This window comes from Colius striatus, chromosome 1 (assembly GCF_028858725.1).
Source record: "Colius striatus isolate bColStr4 chromosome 1, bColStr4.1.hap1, whole genome shotgun sequence".
In the NCBI taxonomy this organism is placed as follows: Eukaryota; Metazoa; Chordata; class Aves; order Coliiformes; family Coliidae; genus Colius; species Colius striatus.
In genome coordinates, this window is record NC_084759.1 from 55,758,921 (window position 1) to 55,779,041 (window position 20,121).

The 20,121-nt window shown below is 41.3% G+C and overlaps 1 protein-coding gene across 3 annotated transcripts; it reads left to right on the top strand.

The window, feature by feature from the left end:
• The first annotated feature begins 2,904 nt into the window (after positions 1–2,904).
• On the top strand, positions 2,905–19,596 carry BIVM (basic, immunoglobulin-like variable motif containing). Of its 3 annotated transcripts, none has more exons than XM_061996422.1 (11): positions 2,905–2,966; positions 4,468–5,075; positions 6,523–6,649; positions 7,555–7,650; positions 7,742–7,846; positions 9,581–9,675; positions 10,944–11,076; positions 13,379–13,450; positions 14,282–14,365; positions 17,276–17,372; positions 18,202–19,596. In XM_061996422.1, exons 2-11 carry the CDS (start codon positions 4,586–4,588, stop codon positions 18,490–18,492), a joined length of 1,590 nt encoding a protein of 529 aa, XP_061852406.1. In that variant the 5' UTR covers positions 2,905–2,966; positions 4,468–4,585; the 3' UTR covers positions 18,493–19,596. The 3 variants fall into 3 exon arrangements, with proteins under 3 accessions (XP_061852406.1, XP_061852397.1, XP_061852411.1); XM_061996413.1 differs by lacking the exon at positions 2,905–2,966 and adding an exon at positions 3,032–3,082; XM_061996427.1 differs by lacking the exons at positions 2,905–2,966; positions 13,379–13,450 and adding an exon at positions 3,032–3,082.
• The last annotated feature ends 525 nt before the right edge of the window (positions 19,597–20,121 follow it).

The following is a 20,121-nucleotide window of genomic DNA, read 5'->3' on the forward strand; positions in this document are numbered from 1 at the left end:
GGGTCTGGCTTACGCCCTCGGACGGCTCAGTGTCGCTCTTTCCTCTGTGTCGTGAGCTCAAATTGCGTCTTTGTTCGCTCCGCTTCCATAACGTGACAAAGAAAAGAGTTTCCAATGGGGAAAAGAGGCTGAGTTCTCCCCAGAGCGGCGGAAGCAGGTGTGTGACATCTGGCACCTCAGGTCACCATCCGGGATTGCCCGGAGCAGAGGGGAAGGGGCACCTCAGCCAGGCTGCAGCCACGGGGGTAAATCGCGCAGCACACACTGTGGGTGACTCAACGGCCCTTTGTCGAATGATCCGACCTCTCGCTGCAGAAAGTTAGTGTGAAACGCTGATACTGTTCCTAACCACATACGGAATCATTTAGGTTGGAAATGGCCCTCGAGATCATCGAGGCCAACCAAGCCCTGCCGTGTCCACCAGTAAACCATATCCGTAAGTGCCACATCTACATACCCCCAGGGATGGTGACAAACCACTTCCCTGGGCAGCCTGTTCCAATGCTTGGCAACCCTTTCAGTGAAGACATTTTTCCTAATTTCCAATCTACATCTTCCTTGGTGCAATTTGAGGCTGTTTTCTCTTGTCCTATTGCTTGTTACTTGGCAGAAGTGCCTGACACCTACCTCAGTACCACCACCCTTCACAAGGCAAGTTGTAAACAAACACACACATACTCAAATACTCTATTTTCTCATTTATCTGCAGAAACCTCACTAAAACAAAGGCTTCTTTGTAGACAACCTCAATCTCAAAAGGTACTTTTAATTTTGTTCTTTATTACTTTACTCTTTATAGAAAAGCACACACAAATAAATCACTTTGCTTTGAGAAAATTGCAGGCTGAAGAAAGAGCACTTTGGTCAATGAACCAAAAACCTCATTATAAAATACCTTAAAAAAATATAACAAGGTCCAACTTTTAAAGGCACAGTTTTCATCTCCTGCTGTTTCCATTAGCAGAGTTTTTCAGGAGATTCAGCAGTTAGAAGACTTGCAATTTACAGTCTAAAAATTCACACAGGCCCTATTTTATATCCATGACACTTCAGCTCCCCTCCCTTCTCCATCTTTCTTACAGGCTGAAATCACACCCCCCAGCTTATGTTATGCTGTATGAGACAAACCGGCCTATTTTAACGTAAGAGAATGTTAAAGGTGTTTTTAATTAAAAAAAAATCACAGCCATAGAATTCATGGGCTATCCTTCCTCCTCCTAGTAGCGCAGCACTGGCACATTAGAAAAAGCACAGCAGCAATGAAGGTGACACACTTCTACCCTCCTGCTCTTCTCTCCTCCAGCTTTTCTTCCCCCACAGAAGCGCAGCTCGGGGAATCTGCACACAGATATGGTACTATTTGTCAGCACCCAAACAAACTGTAAAATAAATCATATAACCTAATTTTAGTCCTGGCTGGCGAAGCCAACGTTGCTGCTATCCTAATGCCTATAATTTGGCTCAGAGAAAAATGCTTTGGAAGCAGAATTGTTTAATTACTTCAAAGGCTGTTGGCCAACGAAGGCTCGACATACTTCCAGCTGGCAAAGGCACAAGGGACACTCCATTACGAGAGACGGGTTGCCTTGGGATGAGGCCACATCAGATTCTGAATCTCATGTAGGTCTTGTCTTACTCGTGTCCAGGGGATGGCAAACTTGGCTGTGCCAACAAGCCTTAGAGGACTTTTGCAACTTTTTTCCTGCCTAACCACTGAAAACTATCAAATACCTCTAACACATGAGGAGAAACTGGATTGTACTTTCTACGATTTGCTGCACCTTTCATGGAAACTGTTCAGGGAGGAGGGGCTCTGTGGCCTGAGGACATCATGCTATAATCACTAGCATTGAATCCTCTGTCAGCAGGACATCATGTAACTTTTTGACCTTTCTGGTTTTGTCTTTAGTTTGGTTTTATAGTGTTTCTTTTTGATATAACTACTTGGTCATAAAGCCATCATTTAATATTATATATCAGAATAGTTAAAAAGAAATACTGGTGTTGTAAGTGCTCTGCTCATTTTTTTCAGTGTCACGGTGCTTGTTCGCGTTGAAAATAGAAGAAATACTATCAGCAGTTCCAGACACTGTTACTTGAAATAATCTTTTGTTCCTTTACACAGTTCTCCGGAAGCATTTTTGTTACCCCTGTTCTTACTACGGGCAGGGGGAAACCGAGAAAAATCTAGTGCCGATAAAACGTCCAGATGTCTGTCCCTCGTTCCCCATGAGGAACCCCATTCTCCTGTTTCTCCTGCTCCACCTTTCCGCAGTCCGAGTAGGAAGATGTCGCCGCGTTAGAGGCGCAACACCAAAACCAAGTCAAGCCTTGCCGTAAGCCCAGCCGAGCTCTACTTTAAGAGAAGAGCAGCTCGGAGCAGCAGGGACGGCAGAGGCTGTGTGCCACGACCCGCAGCCCGAGGGCAGCGCGGTACCAATCCCAAGGTGCCGGTCTGCGGAAGGCCAGCAGCGCGGGGCCCGGGTCAGGCGGCGCTAACGCCTTTGGCGGGGCCGCGGTGCGGGTAGGGAGTGACTCTGAGCCCGCCCGGGGAGAAGGCTCTGCGGTCCAGCGTTCCGGAGCCTCATCTCTGCGGGTCGGTGAAGCTTTTCCCTATCCTGGCCTGGCCAGGGTAGAGCACACCGGCCCCCTGCCGAGACCCCTGGAAGGCGACCGCCTGCCGCCATCCCGCAGCTACTCCTCCTCTCCCATGCCCTGCGGACGAGACCACGAAGGCGCATACGGGAGGGGAGGACACGACCAAAGAGATGCCTCTCGCAGCGCCGAAGTGCAGCCGCGGCCCGACCGTAAGACACGGTCGGGTTCCTCCGAGATCCCGGGAAGGCCCGCAGGGGGAGTGCGGCGGCCGCCGCCACTAGGCAGCCCCGCGGCTCCTCCCAGCCAGCCGCAGGAGTTGGTGGCGGCCGGCTGCGGCGCTGAGGAGGTGGGGGGCGGCGGGGGCGCAGGTGAGCCCACGGCGCGGCGCCCTCCCCCCCGCGCGTCGTGTCTGTTTCCGGTGCGCTCGCGTCCCCGCTCCGCCGCGGCCGGGGGAGGCGACGCAGGCCGGCGCCGCTCCGCGCAGGTAACGAGGCGGGAGCGTGGGCCGCGCCGCCGGGCAGCCGCCCTTTCCTCCTCTCTCGCCGCACCACCGCCGGGTGGCTGCCCTTCCTCTTTCGCCGCACCGCCGCCAGCCCTGGCGAGCGCTGTGGAAAGGAGCGGGCCTACCCTCCCAGTGGACCCCGCTTCCGCCGAGCCGCGGCCCCTTCCCCCAATCCGCGGCTGTTCACTCTGGAACCGAGTGGCGGGGGGCGGGGCCGCGGAGCCGCGCCGAGGCCGCGATTGGCGGCGCCGCCGCAGGCTTCCAGCCTCTCCCGGGTGCCCGGGCTGGGCGCCCCCCAGCCCCGTGGGGGGAGCTGGGGCGGGCGTCTGCAGTGGGTCACCGCGTCTTGCTGGCGCCGCTTGGCAGAACCGGGGCTGGAGTCCGCCGGGCGCCTTCATTGCAGGCAGGTGCCGAGGGAGGACGGGTTTGTGTTGCGGGGTTTCCGCGAAAGGTTTGGAAAGGAGCCCCTGCTCGTGTTGGGCTCCCAGAGCCGCTCTGGCAGAGGCGAGTTGGTGCGCCCTCGGTTCCGCGCAGGGACCAGAAGTCGGTGCCGCAGAGTCTTCTTCCCCGTGAAACTCCTGCCTGCCCAGTTTCCCATTTGCGGCGTGCCGCTTCAGCACCCCGGGCGTGCGAGCCGGGCAGGTGACGGGTAACGTACCGTCGATTTGCCTTTCCAAAAAGAGGCCGTTAAAAGCAAGCCAGACAGTCTTCCAAGTTTGGTGGGGTTTTGTTGGTAATTCGTAGTCACTGTAAACAGAACATGATGCTTTTTCCTTCTCACATCTTGAAGAATAGGAGGCACGTAAAAATAAAAGGGAATCCTTGTCAGCCATATACTAGGAAAGCAGTGAAACAGATAGAAGCTAGTGTTGCTCATTTACAGTCAAAAGACCTGACGGTTGACTGCGGTTTTTTGTAAGCTTGAACGCCACTTGCAGCAAAACTATGCAGGATTCTGTAGAATCAAGTGACCTTAAGTTGCATTTTCTGTCATTTATTAATTTGTACTCCACATACAGCATGTATTGTGGTTGTAAGGAACAGAAGTAGTCAGTCACAACTCAAACGTAGCAAGCCTTTATGTATTTTTTCCTTTTTTTTTCTTGTGGTAGTTTACAAGTGTAATTAGCCATGATGTCTGTATCATATTACTATGGTGTACTTATCATATTGCTGTTGGCATTCTAACAAATAATAAAAGGCCCCGACAGTAAAATTCTAGAGATGCTCAGGGAGAGACACGATGTATGTTGTGATGTATCTTGAAGGGTATTATTTCAGCTTTTATTGGATATGAGTTCAAAGATAAGCTTTGTGTGTATTTTATGTTGATGGAGACACCCATATTAACTCTCATTTTCTTTCAGACACCTCGTCGCTACCTTGCAGAGGCAATGGAGGCAATGATGCAAACTCTGTTGTAATTAAAACGTCGACAACAAAAAAATATTCTTAACTGTAGAATACTCTTTTCAGTATCATTCAATGCCTAACATTTCAGAAGATGAAAAGGAGAATGGTTCTGGAAATAATGGAAACACTGAAAACAAACCTGGGAAAGGATCCCCAGAAGCTCCTTTTCATGATGCCGTGAAGCCATACTGCATGTCAGACAGCTCTACTGTGTCCTTGGTGTCTAGGGGAGATGGGCATTACCCCTGGGGATGTCCCGTGACTCACACACGAGAGAAATTTTATACCATCTGCTCAGACTATGCTTTTTTAAACAGAGTAACAACTATTTGTAAAAGCCCAAGTGCTTCAGTTAGTGCCTGCCTGTCAAGCAGTGCTGCCTTAAATGTTGGAAATAACACACCTAGCTTACTCAGCATTCAAACTGGTGCTTCAGAGATAATCTACAGTGAAGATGCTCACTTGGAAAGCTTGCCTGGTGATCTTGGAAAGCTTCCACTGGCATGGGAAATAGACAAATCAGAGTTCAATGGTGTGAACGCACACCTAAAGAACAAAGCAGGTGAGGTGGTGAAGATTCAATGTTGTGATAGGAAAAGGCTTAATCTTCACAACTTGTTTGTGGAGGGGGCTGGCTGGCATGTGTATCTCTTGAGGAAAAGCTATAGAAGAACCTGTGTATTATTTCAAACAACCTGCTCACTGAGAAGGGAAAGAGTGAGATAGAAGGAGTGAAAGTCAAGTGTAGTTGCCTGGACAAGTGTCTCTAAAACAAGGCTGGCTTCTGCTTAGCCATGTGTGGGCTTTTCGATTAATTGTTTGGAGTGGCTTCTTTTTGGGTTTTTTCCCTGTGTTTTTTGGAGTGTTTTTTTCTTTAGTGGGACTTAGTAGGTTGTGGGTAGTTACTCTTACATGTTAAGTACAGGTTTGCAACTTGCAGAATGTTTCAAGGGACTTGGATGGTGTACTTTGAAATTAAAGACTGGGTTTCTTTATGACAAGAGGGAATTTAAATTACAGTTATCTAGAAAAGTGGTTGGTTTCTGTAACAGAATTGTAATAGATTTGCTCTGTGTACAAAGTGTTAGGGAGCCTATTTCTTTAAAACTAGCTTCTTTGCTTCCTCTTATGTTCTTTGTCTGCCTAGTCACAGGCCGCAACTGTGAATCAGGCACTTGCATTTGGTTTTCTTTGTTCTATAATCCTGCTGCTTATCTAGAGCAGGCTATAGAATTTTCTTGTCACAATAGCTTGGCTAGCTAGTCAAATTGCTGTTTACCTCCATATGAAACCAGTTTAGCCAAACTTTTAACACGTTTGGCAAGTTGCCATTTCTTTTTCATGTGTACTTGTAGTGTCCTTAAATAAAAATAGAAATAAATGACAATATCTTACAGGATGGTCATTTCTGCTAAAATATATGCACTGTATTTCATTTGGCTTTGGTGACTTAAAAGTGGGACTGAAATGTTCCTGCTGTAGCATGTGGCCCAACTCTTCATTTTCTTCTGCCTCAGTAACTCACAAAAAGGAAAAGTCCTTGGGGAGTATATTACTCTTACTGGATTCACATGCGAGTTTTCATCCGGGAGTGTAGCTGGCTACAGAGCTTGGATGTGAAAAACAAATGCTTCATTTTATTTCCCTGTGCATTTAGTGTTAGGAGATAGGAAGTCCATGGTGGTTTGAGAGTCTATTTCTGGGATGGTTGATCTAACGCATTAGAATAATCAGATTGACTGCTCACCCTAAACACCCGGACAGGTCATAGTTAATTCTATTCACAACCTAAACACAACGTTGTTTACGGAACTAAGGGCAACTTTGCAAACCTGTTGACAATCTTGATTATGTATTTGAGCTTTTTCCTTCAATAGTGTTTAGTCCCAGTTTGCACTTGTTAACAGAAACAGTGTATCTATTGGAGGTGTATGCTGTTGCTAATAATATTTAAGAACGGTAGGAGAGGTAAATTAGTCATTCATTCCTTTCTGAAATCTGTTTTGCAGGCAACATGAAGAAACAAGTGACAAAGAAAAAGTCTGTGGACAAAAAAAGCAAGCAACACAGGGAGTTTCCTCAGCGTTCTGCTCTTGAAGATGTGAGGGAGAGGAAAGTGTTAGACCTCCGGAGATGGTAGTATATATGAATTGCATTCAAGTTATCCCTGTACAGTTTGTCGGCAAACAATGTTGCTGGTTATCTAATTTCAGACTTAAGAACGTCTTCATACTTCTATTTTTCAAGTAGAAATGGGGAAATGTTAAGCATATATACACTAAATCTCATACTTTCTATAAGAAGAATGAGACATTCCCTCCCATCTGCTGAAATTCTGAGACTGTTTTTCTTTCTGAATTTTTTTTCTTTTCAATAAGGAAAAAAATTATGTGGGGATTTATTGCTAGAAAACAAATGCAAGTTCACTAGCATGGTCAGGCAAAAAGTAACCTTAAATATAGTACTGATAAATGTCACTCCTGATTTTTCTTTGCACCATTAAATACTTGATCAGAATCTCAGTTCGGTGCAACCTGTACCATCTGGATGCAGTTGACTAAATTCACTTGGGTTAATGAATTTATCTGGTTCTTACTGCGTGCCTATGAGATCAGAAAGTCAGAGCTAGCCTCAGGAATCTGCAGCCCAGAATTACATTCATTAATAAATTGGTAGAGAGGCAGTTTACTACAAGTTCACATGTTAGAATAGACTGGATCGAACTGTGCGTTATACTAGTACAGAAACATTTTTTTCTTACAGAATCATTTGTACAGGACTCACAGGGAGCTGTCAGAAACTTGACTGATCTGTATGAAACATAGTAATTGTCTGACAAACTGAAGGAAACTGGTTAACATAATTGTTCCCTTTTTTTTTTTTTAAGAATGTACTTTCATTTTTTTTTAAATACAGGTAACATCAAAACATTCAATATAACATGGCACTTCAGTGGTATGGCACACAGAACAGTAGTTCAGTTTCTTCCTGTAACTAAACCAAGAATGCTTACTAATTTTTTGTGTTGCTGTTTGGTTTAGGTATTGTGTTAGTCGACCTCAATACAAGACTTCCTGTGGAATTTCATCCTTAGTGTCTTGCTGGAATTTCTTATATAGTACGCTGGGAGCTGGAAGGTAAGTGACACATAGACTGCTTTGCCTCTAGAGAGTCTAAAATACGTTGCTAATTACTTTACTAAACAATACTACTTCTTTGTTTTTCCAGTTTGCCACCTATTACTCAAGAAGAAGCTTTGCATATACTGGGCTTTCAGCCCCCATTTGAGGAGATTAGATTTGGTCCCTTCACTGGGAATACGACTTTAATGAGGTATGTCTGATTCTTTTGATGCAGCTAAATTGTTAATGTATGCAAAAATGACATTAAGAGATAGAACCTTTAAAAATACAGTAGTAGTTCATTTATTAAAAAAATAAGTGGCTGACAAAAGTTAGTCCTTTTAAGTTTTAGAATAATGAAGTGTACCTGGGTGCTCTGACACCTGAAAGAAACTCTTCAAAGAGGTTTTTTTGTATTAGTCGTTTTGTATAGCAGGACATTGCTGCACGGATCAAGTGAGCATGAACTTCTGTTTCATTTTTGGTTGGTTATTTAATGGTTGTGTAACACGTTTTTCCACACCCTTATCTTGCTGCTTTTGAAAATGCATGTTAAATGCTTGTTAATGTAATTGAAACAGCCTGAAAAGGCAATTAATACACTAGTAACTTTATGTTGAAAACAAGTTAATGATTGAAAATGAGATAGTGCTGCATCTTTGCTGCAACAGAGCTATTCAGGAGGAGGGTGGGGAAAAAAAAAAGAAAACATGGGACTGGAGTCACAGGACACTTTAACTTTGAAACTTTGTTTCACTTCTCCTGTCTTGTGTCCTGATCTTTAGGAGCTGGATCTAAAATTTTGGGACTAAACAGGGCCAGGACCATATTGTACTTCAGTGTCGAATGTCTTGACAGGGCTTTGCTGTGTTACCATTCTGTGAGACTTAAAATTTTTATAGTGTTCTTGCCTGTTCCATCAGTTACATGTGATCTAGTTAGTATTTTTTGAAGGCAATATATAGCATTTGGCACTGAATGTGAGTGCTGGATTTGAAAATGTGACAGCAGTCTGTTCTGTAATGGTAGCATACTGACTATATCATTGGAAGAGTGTTATGAAAACTTCCTGCTTTGTCTTAGGAGACTTGGATCCAGATTTTGTGTCTCTCTAGGATCATGTCAGGTTGTAGCAACCATTATAGACCAAGCTGATAAAATGTTCTATCTCTTTATGTCAACAGTCTATACAGATGAAATTTAAAACTGTCATTCTTCTTCCTTTTTCCCTATGAGTGCCCTCTGTGCTGTAGAAAACCCTTACTAGTTTGGGATTTTTTTCCTTCCTGGTTAAAAATTTTATAAGTACTTGTCAGACTGAAAATCAGGAGGGCTGAGAGCCAACCTCATCACCCAGCACACCTTTATGATTAAGATATTATCTTCAGAGATGTGAATTTGTATCTTCCAATGTGGAAAAGTTGCAGAACCTGTCCTGTATGGGACTCCTGTAGTGCTTGGGCATTGTGAAGCTGATATGACAGGAGCCCAACATGACATGCAGAAAGTCTGAAGTGAAGGGTCCTGCCTTCTGGTGTCTCAGAAAATTCCTTTTCTGTAGCTTACAAATCATGACTCAAGTCTGGCACTTCAGAATTTGAGTGCCTTTCTAAAGGCTGAGTAACTAAATGTTAGAGGTGATCGAACTGAACATGACAGGACCAACATTTCGCATCCAGCCCTTTGGTTATTATGGATCTATGTTAGGTCTGAAAAAGCAGAATGAAAGAAAAGGCTCTAAGCATTTGTCTCTTTAGGATATGTTATTTTTTTAATTTCTGTTAGAGTACCATGGTCAATTGCAGTCTATAAACTAGTGTGGTAGGTACTTAGTAGCACCCTGAGAGGTTTTTTTCTAAATTGTCAAGTAGAGGAAAAGTGGGAAGAAAAGAAATTGCATTTAATAACTCTTCAGTTGCTACAGTCTTTAAGCTTATTGTTTCAGATGGTTTAGGCAAATAAATGATCACTTCCATATCAAAGGATGCTCGTATGTTCTGTATAAACCTCACGGGAAGAACAAGACAGCTGGAGAAACTGGTACGTAGCTAATCTCGAAGCATTCATCTTACAGTATACTAGATGAAAAATCCTGCAGTCTCTAACATGTGACAGGACAAGTTCTGTAAGTAGCACTTCCAGTTTGAGATAAGCTGTCTAATAGCTCCAAGTTGACTTATTTTTCTGGTTTTACTTTTATTCTGCTAAAATTTTCCTGTGTACTGCTACTTCAATAAAATGTATTCAGTGCTATACACTGTGCTATCATAGAAATGGAATTTTGAAGTATCTAGGAGGACACCACACTTCCCAGTTCTGTGTTGGTTTTCTGGAAGATGTGTTTGGTTTTAAGACACTAGGGGAGCAAAATGTTTTTATTTCAATATTTTAGAAATCTATGTTACATAGAAATTTAGAACATACAGTGCAGAAGTATTAATGTCTTTAATAAATGTTTAATGAACTCAGCCATTCTGCCTGCCTTTAGCTAACATTTGTCTCTACAAGTTAGGTGATGATTCTCAATTAAGTTATGAAACTGCATTTTCATGTCTACTTTTAAGTGTGCTACCTAAAGAAAAAATAATATTTCTAACACAGTTAGCCTTTAGTATAATCTGAGTAATTATCTTTAAGATCCTTTGAAAAGATAAAACCATGCTGATAAGTTTTGGGGGTGATTATTAAAGTGGAAATACTTTTTTGTTTGGTCTTGCTATCCCACTTGAATATTCTGTCATGTTTCAGTGTCTTTTCTAGTCTTTTCCTGAAACTGAGCACTGCACGAACATTACAGAATATTCCCTGCCCAAACATGGAATGTGTTCTTGAGGCTAGGAAGCTCCAACAAGCTCATGATAACCAAAATGTTTGAAAGTTTTCAGGGGTTTCAGTAGTATCATTGATGTGTGCTAAGTCTGCCTTGGGGCAGTGAGACTGCATTGCATTGCTGTGTGTATTTTTAGATTAAGAGATACTTTTGCTTCTTTTTTTTTTTCCAGAACAAGTATTTTTTAATATGATTTTAATCTAATACAATGCATACTTCATATGGCATTTCCCTAGTACACACCGTGTGGCAGGAAATTAAATACAAAGAAGTTTGAAGTAAAGCCTGTATTTTATCTTTGAAGGTCACTTCCTACCCCTACTGTTCCATGATTCTATGATTTTCGTGCATGCCTGACAGGTCACATCCTCTAATTAAAAAAAATTGTGTAACTATTTCATATTATCAAATAGTTTGGGGTTTTTTTTCTACTCAGGATCTGAAGAACTCTGTATTGTAACGTGATCTTTCTTTGTAGCTGCAGGGGCCCTCGCAAAGCTAACACGTGGATTGAAAGATGAATCAATGGCCTACATCTACCATTGCCAAAACCATTATTTTTGCCCAATTGGCTTTGAAGCAACCCCAGTAAAAGCCAGTAAAGCCTATAGGTAAGATACTGTATTGATGCATATTTTAGTAGAGGAAACATAGAGAAAAGTTTTACTGCAAGTTGATTTTTTGTCTCTCTTGTCTGAAGTAGTAAAACACTACTGTGTGATTTGAAAGGACTGAGTTAAACACAACCAAGCAGACTACATTGAGAGAACTTGAACATTTCAGAAAGATATGGATGGTGCAAAGAAATTGTTTAAAGACAATTTAGCTAGATGTAGAGAGGTTACTTTTTACTTGGAGGACAAGTGAAGTTAGCTAGTCTGAAAAGTAAAACCATATGGGCTGAAAAAAGACAGAGTTGTGTGTATAATTAAGAAAAAACTATTTTACTGTGAGGATGAGGGAGCCCTGGCACAGGCTGCCCAGAGGGATTGTAGAGTCTCCTTCCTTGGAGGTCTTCAAGACCCACCTGGACATGTTCCCATGCGAACTGATCTAGGTGACCCTGCTTCTGCAGGGGGATTGGACTAGATGATCTCTAAAAGTCCCTTCCAACTCCTACCATTCTATGATTCTATGATGGAATTTTTCTTTATTAAATAAAAGCAAAAAGCCTGCAGTGATACTAATCCATTACAAAGTGGTCATAACAAAATCTGCACTTAGAGAAGCCAGTGTTTGTGTATGATAAGAACAAGGGATGTGTAGGTATTGCAGGATGGTGTTTACATACTTTTTTTGCAGTGTTCAGTGATAACTATGATAAGCTGAAACTACCAGACTGTAAAGCTTAGAAAAGTAAAGAGATCTGAATTATTTGTTACCAAGAATTGATGGGAGGAGAGAAGCAAGAAGAGCTCTCTGGACTATCACAGTATGTTTGGCTTTTTTAAACAATGCTTAGAATGCTGAGCAGTTCTCAGAGACCAGGAGAAACTTAATATGCCTCTTCTCTTAGAATAAAAACACAATTTCCTGAATAAATTCAGATTTTTCAGGTTTTTTTGATGTTGGGAGAAAAAAATTGAATAATTCATACAGGTTTCAATTAAATACAGGTGTTAATAGCATTTATATTCTTACTGAGTTTAGGGAAAGTCTTGCATTAAACCCACAAATTGTAATGTTGAAACATTTCATTATCTTAGCTTTTGTATGGCATTTAACTTGCTGCTGTATGGTATGCAGAGAGTAGTTTGTTTTACCTTGTTTACAGATTCATATTAAATGAATCTGTTTTTCCCTCTCTTAAGGTAGTTGCATAGATAGTATGTATTGGAGGTTTCTGTTGGACTTTCTCAAGGTTCAACTGTTGGTTGATATTTATCAGGATTATCATTAGGCATAAGACAATCCCTGGCAAAGTTAGCAGATACCAATAGTGGAGAGTGCTGAATGATGAAGAAAGTAGGCCACAGGGTAAGCCTCAGGCTTGTACTTTGCTTAGCAAGTAGCCTGCCTTTGGCAGTGTTGGACATGTATTGTCCCATCAAGGAATGAAGAATGGTAGCTGTACTTTCAGAGTTCAGAATGGTAATTGTTTGAAGGTAATAAAGCATAATCAACTGAATCTAATTATCTAATTTCCAAGAATAAGCCTAACTATAGGTTGATGAAAGCCTTTAGTATATGAACGCAAGAATACTTCAGTTTAGTAAGACTGTATTCAGTGACATGCCATGCCAGTGAGAAGTGTGGAATATGTGCCCCAAATAGATGTCTGACACATCAGTCTGCATAAGTTTACCAAAAAAGTTGTTGATGTCTTGCTTATTTGATCTGTTATTAAGAATCTCAACAGGAAGAACAAAAGTAAAAAAAAAGTTGATTATTAGCTCAAAAATGCAGTTTGAAAAACAATATAGTCCAGTGCGTGGAAACTTAACATGCCTTATATCTAGTTTCAATTTATGTTGTTTAGTAATGAGTGAGAACAATGATTTGAATACTTTACCCAAGGTAAAGAATGGGTTCTCAGTTGCCGGTGATGTTATTTCTAAGTCAATATTAGATTTTCTTCCTAACAACAGATATCTTCTAACAATGTAATATGAAGTAATGAATTCAAGGAGCTTTTATAGCCTTATTTTAGGCTGGAGGTGTGACCCGAAGAGCACCCTCTTCTCCTCATATCTTTTAATGACTTACTGGAAAAAAAATACTTTTAGGTTCCAGAGGCACTATCTGCAGCAGTTCTTGTTTACGTGTTTTTGTATTCTAGTTGCAAAGGAAAGCTTTTCTTTAAAGAGCAAGCTAAGAAGCTTTTAAGTTCCAAAGGAAATGGGTAGGTAGGTTGCTAGGCTGAGCTTAGGAGACAGTTCTTAGGTCACCCACAGACTTCCTGTATGATCTTAGGTTGCTGGATTTGGACTCGGGAGACCTGGGTTCAGTTCCCAGTTCAACCACAGACTTCCAGTGTGACTTTAGGTAAGTCAATGAATCTATCCTGTGTCTTGGTTTCCCATCTGTACAAAGATGGCATATGTTGTTATTTTACAGGGAGTATTTTATTGGGAAACAAATTACTGCAAGCAATCAAGCCAGATGCTGTCTAATACCCTAGGCAGAAAACTCTCAGGTTTTCTCACAGTTGAAACTGTTTTTCGTGGGATAATTGTACACAGAAAGTCACAGAACAGTCCTTTTTGTGTACCTCATCAGTCCACCCTGATGTCTGATACAAATTGTTCCTGACAAGGATACTGCGGGCTTTGAGTTTCTCGGAGGTTGCTCATCAGTTGAGGGTTTTGGGTTTTGATATGTCGTATTGGATACTTAGGAAGAAGCAGTTGAAGTTACAAGTTGTTTTCATACAGGCTACCCTACAGCTGTCAATAAAAACTGTCAACCAAAGTATACTTTAAAAATAGTGGAAGGAGTTCTTTTGTCATAAGGAGGGGGACGTTTCTTCCACCTTTGGCTTTCCACAACTCTTTATTGCCATCATTATGTATGTTTTTGTATTTGGATCTTATATGAGACTGCCTTTTATCCGAGTAACACTGTTTTTTATGAAAATCTCTCTTTTACCCAAGTAATTAATTGCTTTTATCTGGCTTCCAGGCCATGTGAAACAAAAAGTTTCTCTGTATGCAGTTGCAGACACTATTGATAGCACAGGAGCTGGTTCTTAGTTTGGCTGAGGAAACAATTTGGAATGTTAGAAAAATCTTTAAAAGAACAATAGAATGTTACTATCTATTTTTCTTTTCAGTATGCACAATAAATCTTACTAGGATTTTATCTTCTATTGAACAGAGGTCGTGTCTTGCAGCAAGAAGTAGAATATTGGATCTTAATTGGAGAGCCGAGCAGAAAACATCCAACAATACATTGTAAAAGGTATGTTACTTGGTAAGAATGTAAAATAGTATGTTTTCTTTCAAAACAATTAGTACTTCTCTACTAAGGATCACCAAGTGACTTTCTAGTTCTTTTGAATGAATGCACTATAGTTCTAGCAGAAAGGGGCGCTTTAGTGAGCAACTTCATGTTTTGACCTCAAGGCTGTCTCTGCATTTTTAAATAACATGGCTGGACATGTGTGGGCTGCTGAAAGCCAAAGCCTGTATCTTGTTTGAGTGTGCTCGTGTTAGTCAGGAAGGAAGGATACTTCAGCCATCTGTCATCATGCCAATTGCCACTTCAGGCTGTAGGAAGCTTGGAGGAGTTGAGGCTGCAGTTTAGGGTGTACCCAGGCTGTGTCTGGGGAGTGCAGAGGAAATAATGCTGCTACCAAGATCTCCTATCTTAGGTGCAGGTACAGCCCGTACTCTGTGGTTTAGGCCCATCAGGGAACAAAAGACCACAATTAGCCTCAAGTACCAAAGTCCTGAGGATTGCTAAAGGGCAGGGAGAGCTTAATTGCTGCTTATGGTCCAGAACAAAATAGACCAGGCTACTCGGCTTGGGGAAGAAACCAGAAAATAGTTTAATGCAACACCAACTATAACATAACCATAAAACCCCAAAACACAACTAAAATAAAACAACACAGAGTGGTACAATGATAAAAAGTCTGACTAGCCCTTTACTACCACCTTGTCCCCACCCCTCCCCTCTTTCTGGGCTCAGAGCCCTGATCCTGGGGTTTTTACCTCCTCCCCGCTCTGAACGGCCCAGGGAGGCCGGGAGTGGAGGTTTCAGTCAGTCAATTCCTGATGGCTTCTGCTGTTTGTCTCTCCTCAGGGCAGGTGGGCTCTGCACCAGTCCTCCTTGCTCCTCTGTGGGGTACCTCACATACATAGCAGCCCTGCAGGGACTGCTCCATCCTGCATTTATCCCAAAACCTGCAGCTCTTCTCTGCCTCTCGTGTGGGTCTACTCTGTGGCACACAGGCTCTCCAGCACGACCTGTGCCATGGCTGCCTCCTCACACAATCTCTTGCCCATCTGGGCGCACTCACACGGAGCTGCTGGTCGCTCTCAGTCCTGCCATGGCCCTGCATGGGTTGCAGGGGTACAGCCTGCATTCTCACCACGGCTTGCAGAGGTGTCTCTGGTCTGGTGCTCCTCCTTCCTTCTTCCTTCTCTGACTGTGGGGTCCACGTGGTTGCCTCCATCCTGCATCACTCTTAAACCTCCTGCCGAGCACTTCAAATTCCCATCCCTAAATAGTGATTGCTGAGGTGCCAGATTGGCCCAGCTGGGCCAGAGGTGGGTCTGAAATCCAGGAGCCTGGGGAGAGTCCAAAAACTTTTTAGCAGGTCTTCACTGCAACCCCGTCCTCCTGTTACCAAGCAAAAGCTGCTCCTTGCTAAACCATGACACTCTGTTATGTTATTAGTTTATCTGTGCATTAAAACAGTATCATGAAGTCTGGCTCATACAAAGTTGGTGTCTAAACTAGACATACAGGCTAAGAGAGCTAGAAGGTGCTACATAGAGATGTCAGTCATCTGTTATCTTTGTCACAATAAAGTAATAGAACAGCTTTCTCAGCTTTATTGGACATATTTGTTCATAATGCTTCATACTAATTCCTGAAATGATGGAACAGTGCAAAACAATAGTATTTTCCAAGAAACCAATTCTGTGGCCAAAACTTAAGTTTTAACAAATAGCTTCTCTGTCACCCCCTGAATTACTCATGGCATAATTTTTCTTTGTACATTAGGAAAAGAGCTGTGATTAAAAAAATCTAATGATTTTTAAAAAAATCACACTTGTGCTTTGTTTCTTCTTCTTTATCATATAATTATTTTGAAAAATTGTTTGAAAGTGCTTATCTGACTTTTTCATAACCAGTCATATGTAACCCAGAACCTGAAACCCAGATATCTTTTCTAATTTGTCCGTGATGTGACTATATCTATAAGTGTAAATAGCTGGATATGAGATTGAGAATATGACGAGATAAAATGCAACAAAACAAGAATCACATTATGCATGTGGTAGCTGTGCTGAGAAATGGTGTACTACACATCCCACTGACAGTATTTTTTTCCTATGGTGTATAAGCTACACGTGGCATAGGAAAAGGTTTCTAAATATAGAATGCAAACCTTTTTAATGGTGTTTTTGATTGTGGTCACTATTTATCCTGCTACATTCACAATGAGAGCTAGCAGAAATTTGTGTGCTAAGAGGGCAAAGGTTGGGGTAGAAATTGATTTTCTGAACTTGGAGGGTGACGTTAGAGAGAAGCAGACAATTAGACATTGATGGAAATGAAAAAGAGATGTTTAGGCTTCAAGAGGTCTGGAACATGGGATTGTTTGTTTCAGTTGGGCTAGAAGGAACTATGAAACTCTGAAGAGCTTAGTGAAAGGAGAACGATTGAATTGATAGTTTATTACAGATGGGAATTAAATAAAATAGAGGAGCGTGTTAAGCTGAGAGCTGTCTGATAAAAACAGATTCAGTGTGTGAGTAAAAACAGGAGGCAAGAGGATTAAATAAAGTAAAAGCTAATGTTCCTCCTTGCCTAAACTGGGTTTTGCTTCATCCTTTCACAAACTAATGAATTGGTCAGCATAAGCAACACAATTAAGAACTCGCGGTGCCCTTAATCATTTTGAAAGGGTTTTTTCAAGAGCAGCAATAATAACATGGTTTGATTGAGAGAGACACTTCTACACCTAACTTGTTGTCTCTAATCCTGAGGCTTTTATATCTCTACATGTTCTTTTAAGTTGATGATAAGACTATTTAATGCTGCAGACCTGTTCTTTGCATGAGTGTGTTAGCACGAGTCTTACTGGTGCTAAAGTTTCACAGATGTCACCTGAGTAGTAATAATGTTATTCTGTAGGTGGACAGATATTGTCACTGACCTAAACACTCAAAATCCAGAATATCTAGATATTCGACACCTAGAGAGAGGATTACAGCATCGAAAAACAAAGAAGGTAAGGTAAACTTACTAAGGTGGGAGGAAATTTGTGGTAGATTTTATTGCAAACTTATTCATGTTTCAGCACTGTAAGAACACTTCACTAAAATAAGTTTGTTATGTAGTATTGCTGAAGACAAAAGTCACCTATAGGTACTTACACACCAGAGTAATTTATAAATATTTACTTGCAGGACAAGATGCTATACAGCAGTAGCCTGGCATATACTAGGTTGCTATATCCAGGATGTCTGTGTACACATTATATTTGGTCAGAATGTTTAACCATTTTGGCTTAAAATCTAGCTGCAGCAAGTATAGAAATACTCTACGGACAAATTACAGACAAGTGGGAAAGAAAGTACAGTTGAGTAGAATCAAACGTAAGGCATGTGTGACTCGTGTGTGTCAGTACATAGGGTTTTCTTTTCTGTAGATAAGGCTCTATCTTTTGAGTGGGAGATGTATTTTTGATTTGCAAATGGAAAGTCTATAATAGACTGAAGAGATGATTTCCAGTGTTGAGACCCTGTGGAAGACCATGTTAGCAAGATGAGAAGGACCAGAAGAGATAATTTGTGTGGAAGTGGCTGGAGAGTAAAAAAAGACTAGCAGAAGATAATGAGAAAGAAGGCAGTAGTTGAAACTGCGAAACAATCAAAATGGAGCAGAGTTGTTTGTTTGTGGATGTGTTCTATGTGGGTTTTTTTGTTTGTATGTTGTTGGTTTTTTAACTATCTTTTTTAAAGGATTCTGTTACCTGCTAAGATGTTCATTCGCAATATCTATGTATGTTAGAAATGCACCTGTGTACATTTAACAAAGAACCTTTTCCCTTTGATTAGGTTGGAGGAAATCTTCATTGCATCATTGCCTTTCAGAGACTTAATTGGCAAAGATTTGGTCCTTGGAGTTTTCCATTTGGAAATGTTAGGCAGGATAAACAATCTCAAACACAAGGACAAGGGATTTCCAAATCTGAGAGTGAAGACAATATCTCTAAGAAGCACCATGGACGGCTGGGACGATCTTTCAGTGCAGGCTTTCATCAAGAATCTACGTGGAAGAAATCTAATCTTCGTGAGAGGAGGAACAGTGGGTATCAGAGTTATAATGATTATGATGGAAATGATTAAAATTAACTTTAGATAATAGAGTTGACATATTAAAGTTAGTTTTAATCAAGACATGTTAGGGATCTCTTAGTCCTAGAATACATACGGATAGAAGTTTAAGATACAGCTTCATAATTATTAAATAAATCTGATTATATGGTTGCAATGGGTGAGATCGATGTATAAACTGACACATAAGCACAGATTATTGTACTTTTGCAGTGAAAAGTAAATATGACAGCAAAATCAATTCATTCTTCTGAAAAAAAAAGTATTATGACCTGATCTGTGAAAACAAAAGAGCAGATTGAAATTAGTCAGTGTAATAAAGAGACTTCATTGAAAATACTTAGTATTCAAAAGCATGAAAATTTATGATATGACTTCATAAAAAAGGGTTATTCTGCAAATAAGGCGTGAGGATAAAACTAAACATTACCTTCCGTCTTACACTTCATTTTGTTAAGGCTGCCCATATCCAGTGAAAATATAAAACGTGACATACGTGAGGAAACTTTGTCATATTTACAAAGTGAATGTACATTTTGCTTTTAGTTCCCAGTAGACTTCTGTCAGTCAGATAATCATATTTTGTCAAGCAGGCCTCAGTTTCTTTTCCCTTAGCTAGATGCGTGTTTTGGACTGAGAGAAATTGCCTGTGGCAGGAAAAGTTTGAGGATGGACCCTTATTCATCGCTTTTGCTGAACACCGCGTTCTGGTGGCAGTTCTTTTCCTTGTTCAGTCATAAAACCTCTGACGTTTTTCTGCTGCTTTTAAAATTTTATGTGAAGGGGATGCAAGTGCTGAAAAACTGCTTAGCAGCCCTGATGATATACCTCTCAGCCAGCAAACAATTAAAGCTTTTTTGGGTGTCCAAATGCAGTCTCTTTGGTTTTTTTCTTTTCTTTTTTTCCTCCTAATTTTAAATGTATGCAGTTGTTTGCACGGACACATCTCAACAGTTGTAACTTTCTCTGTGTACAAATGTTCATATCTGCTCAAGGATTAATTTTTTGACATAAAAGATTTGTCACAGAATGCAGGGGTTTTGTAGGTTGCTGCTTTTGTTAACCAAAAATGGGAGACTTTTAGACTTTTGTTCATTCAATAAAATTCGTTTTCTATTTCGTTGTTTGCTTTTCATTTGTCTTGGGAACAGTGACCTTATTTTTAATGCAGGTTTTTCTGAAAGTAGATAAGCAAAGGATCAGAATTACAACTCCTGCTTAGCAAAGTCTTTTTTGAGGTAGGATCTCTTTACTCATAAGCCTGTGCAGCCGCTGTGGCTTCTAATATTTAATTTAACACTGCAGACTTGTGCCTGAACAAAGCCCATAGGTTTTGAAAATTAATTTTTCAGATTAACTACTCTCAGATTTTATTTTTGCAAGCTCAGTGTGGGCTCAGCACTCAAATTTCTTTAGGTGTGTTGTGATGGTCTTCTGGTTTTAGAGTTACTTTGTCCTTGGATCAGAGACTGTCAACGGTTCATCAGTGAAGTACATGATGTGTCCGATTCTTAAAACATTAGCAGAAGGAAGATGCACATGCTTGGGGATCTGCCACTGGCAGCTTTGGCTAGAGATTCCCATGTGGGAGGTGGGTGCAGTGAGGTGCACTGGGGATCCAGGGGGAGAGCACAGGGGCAA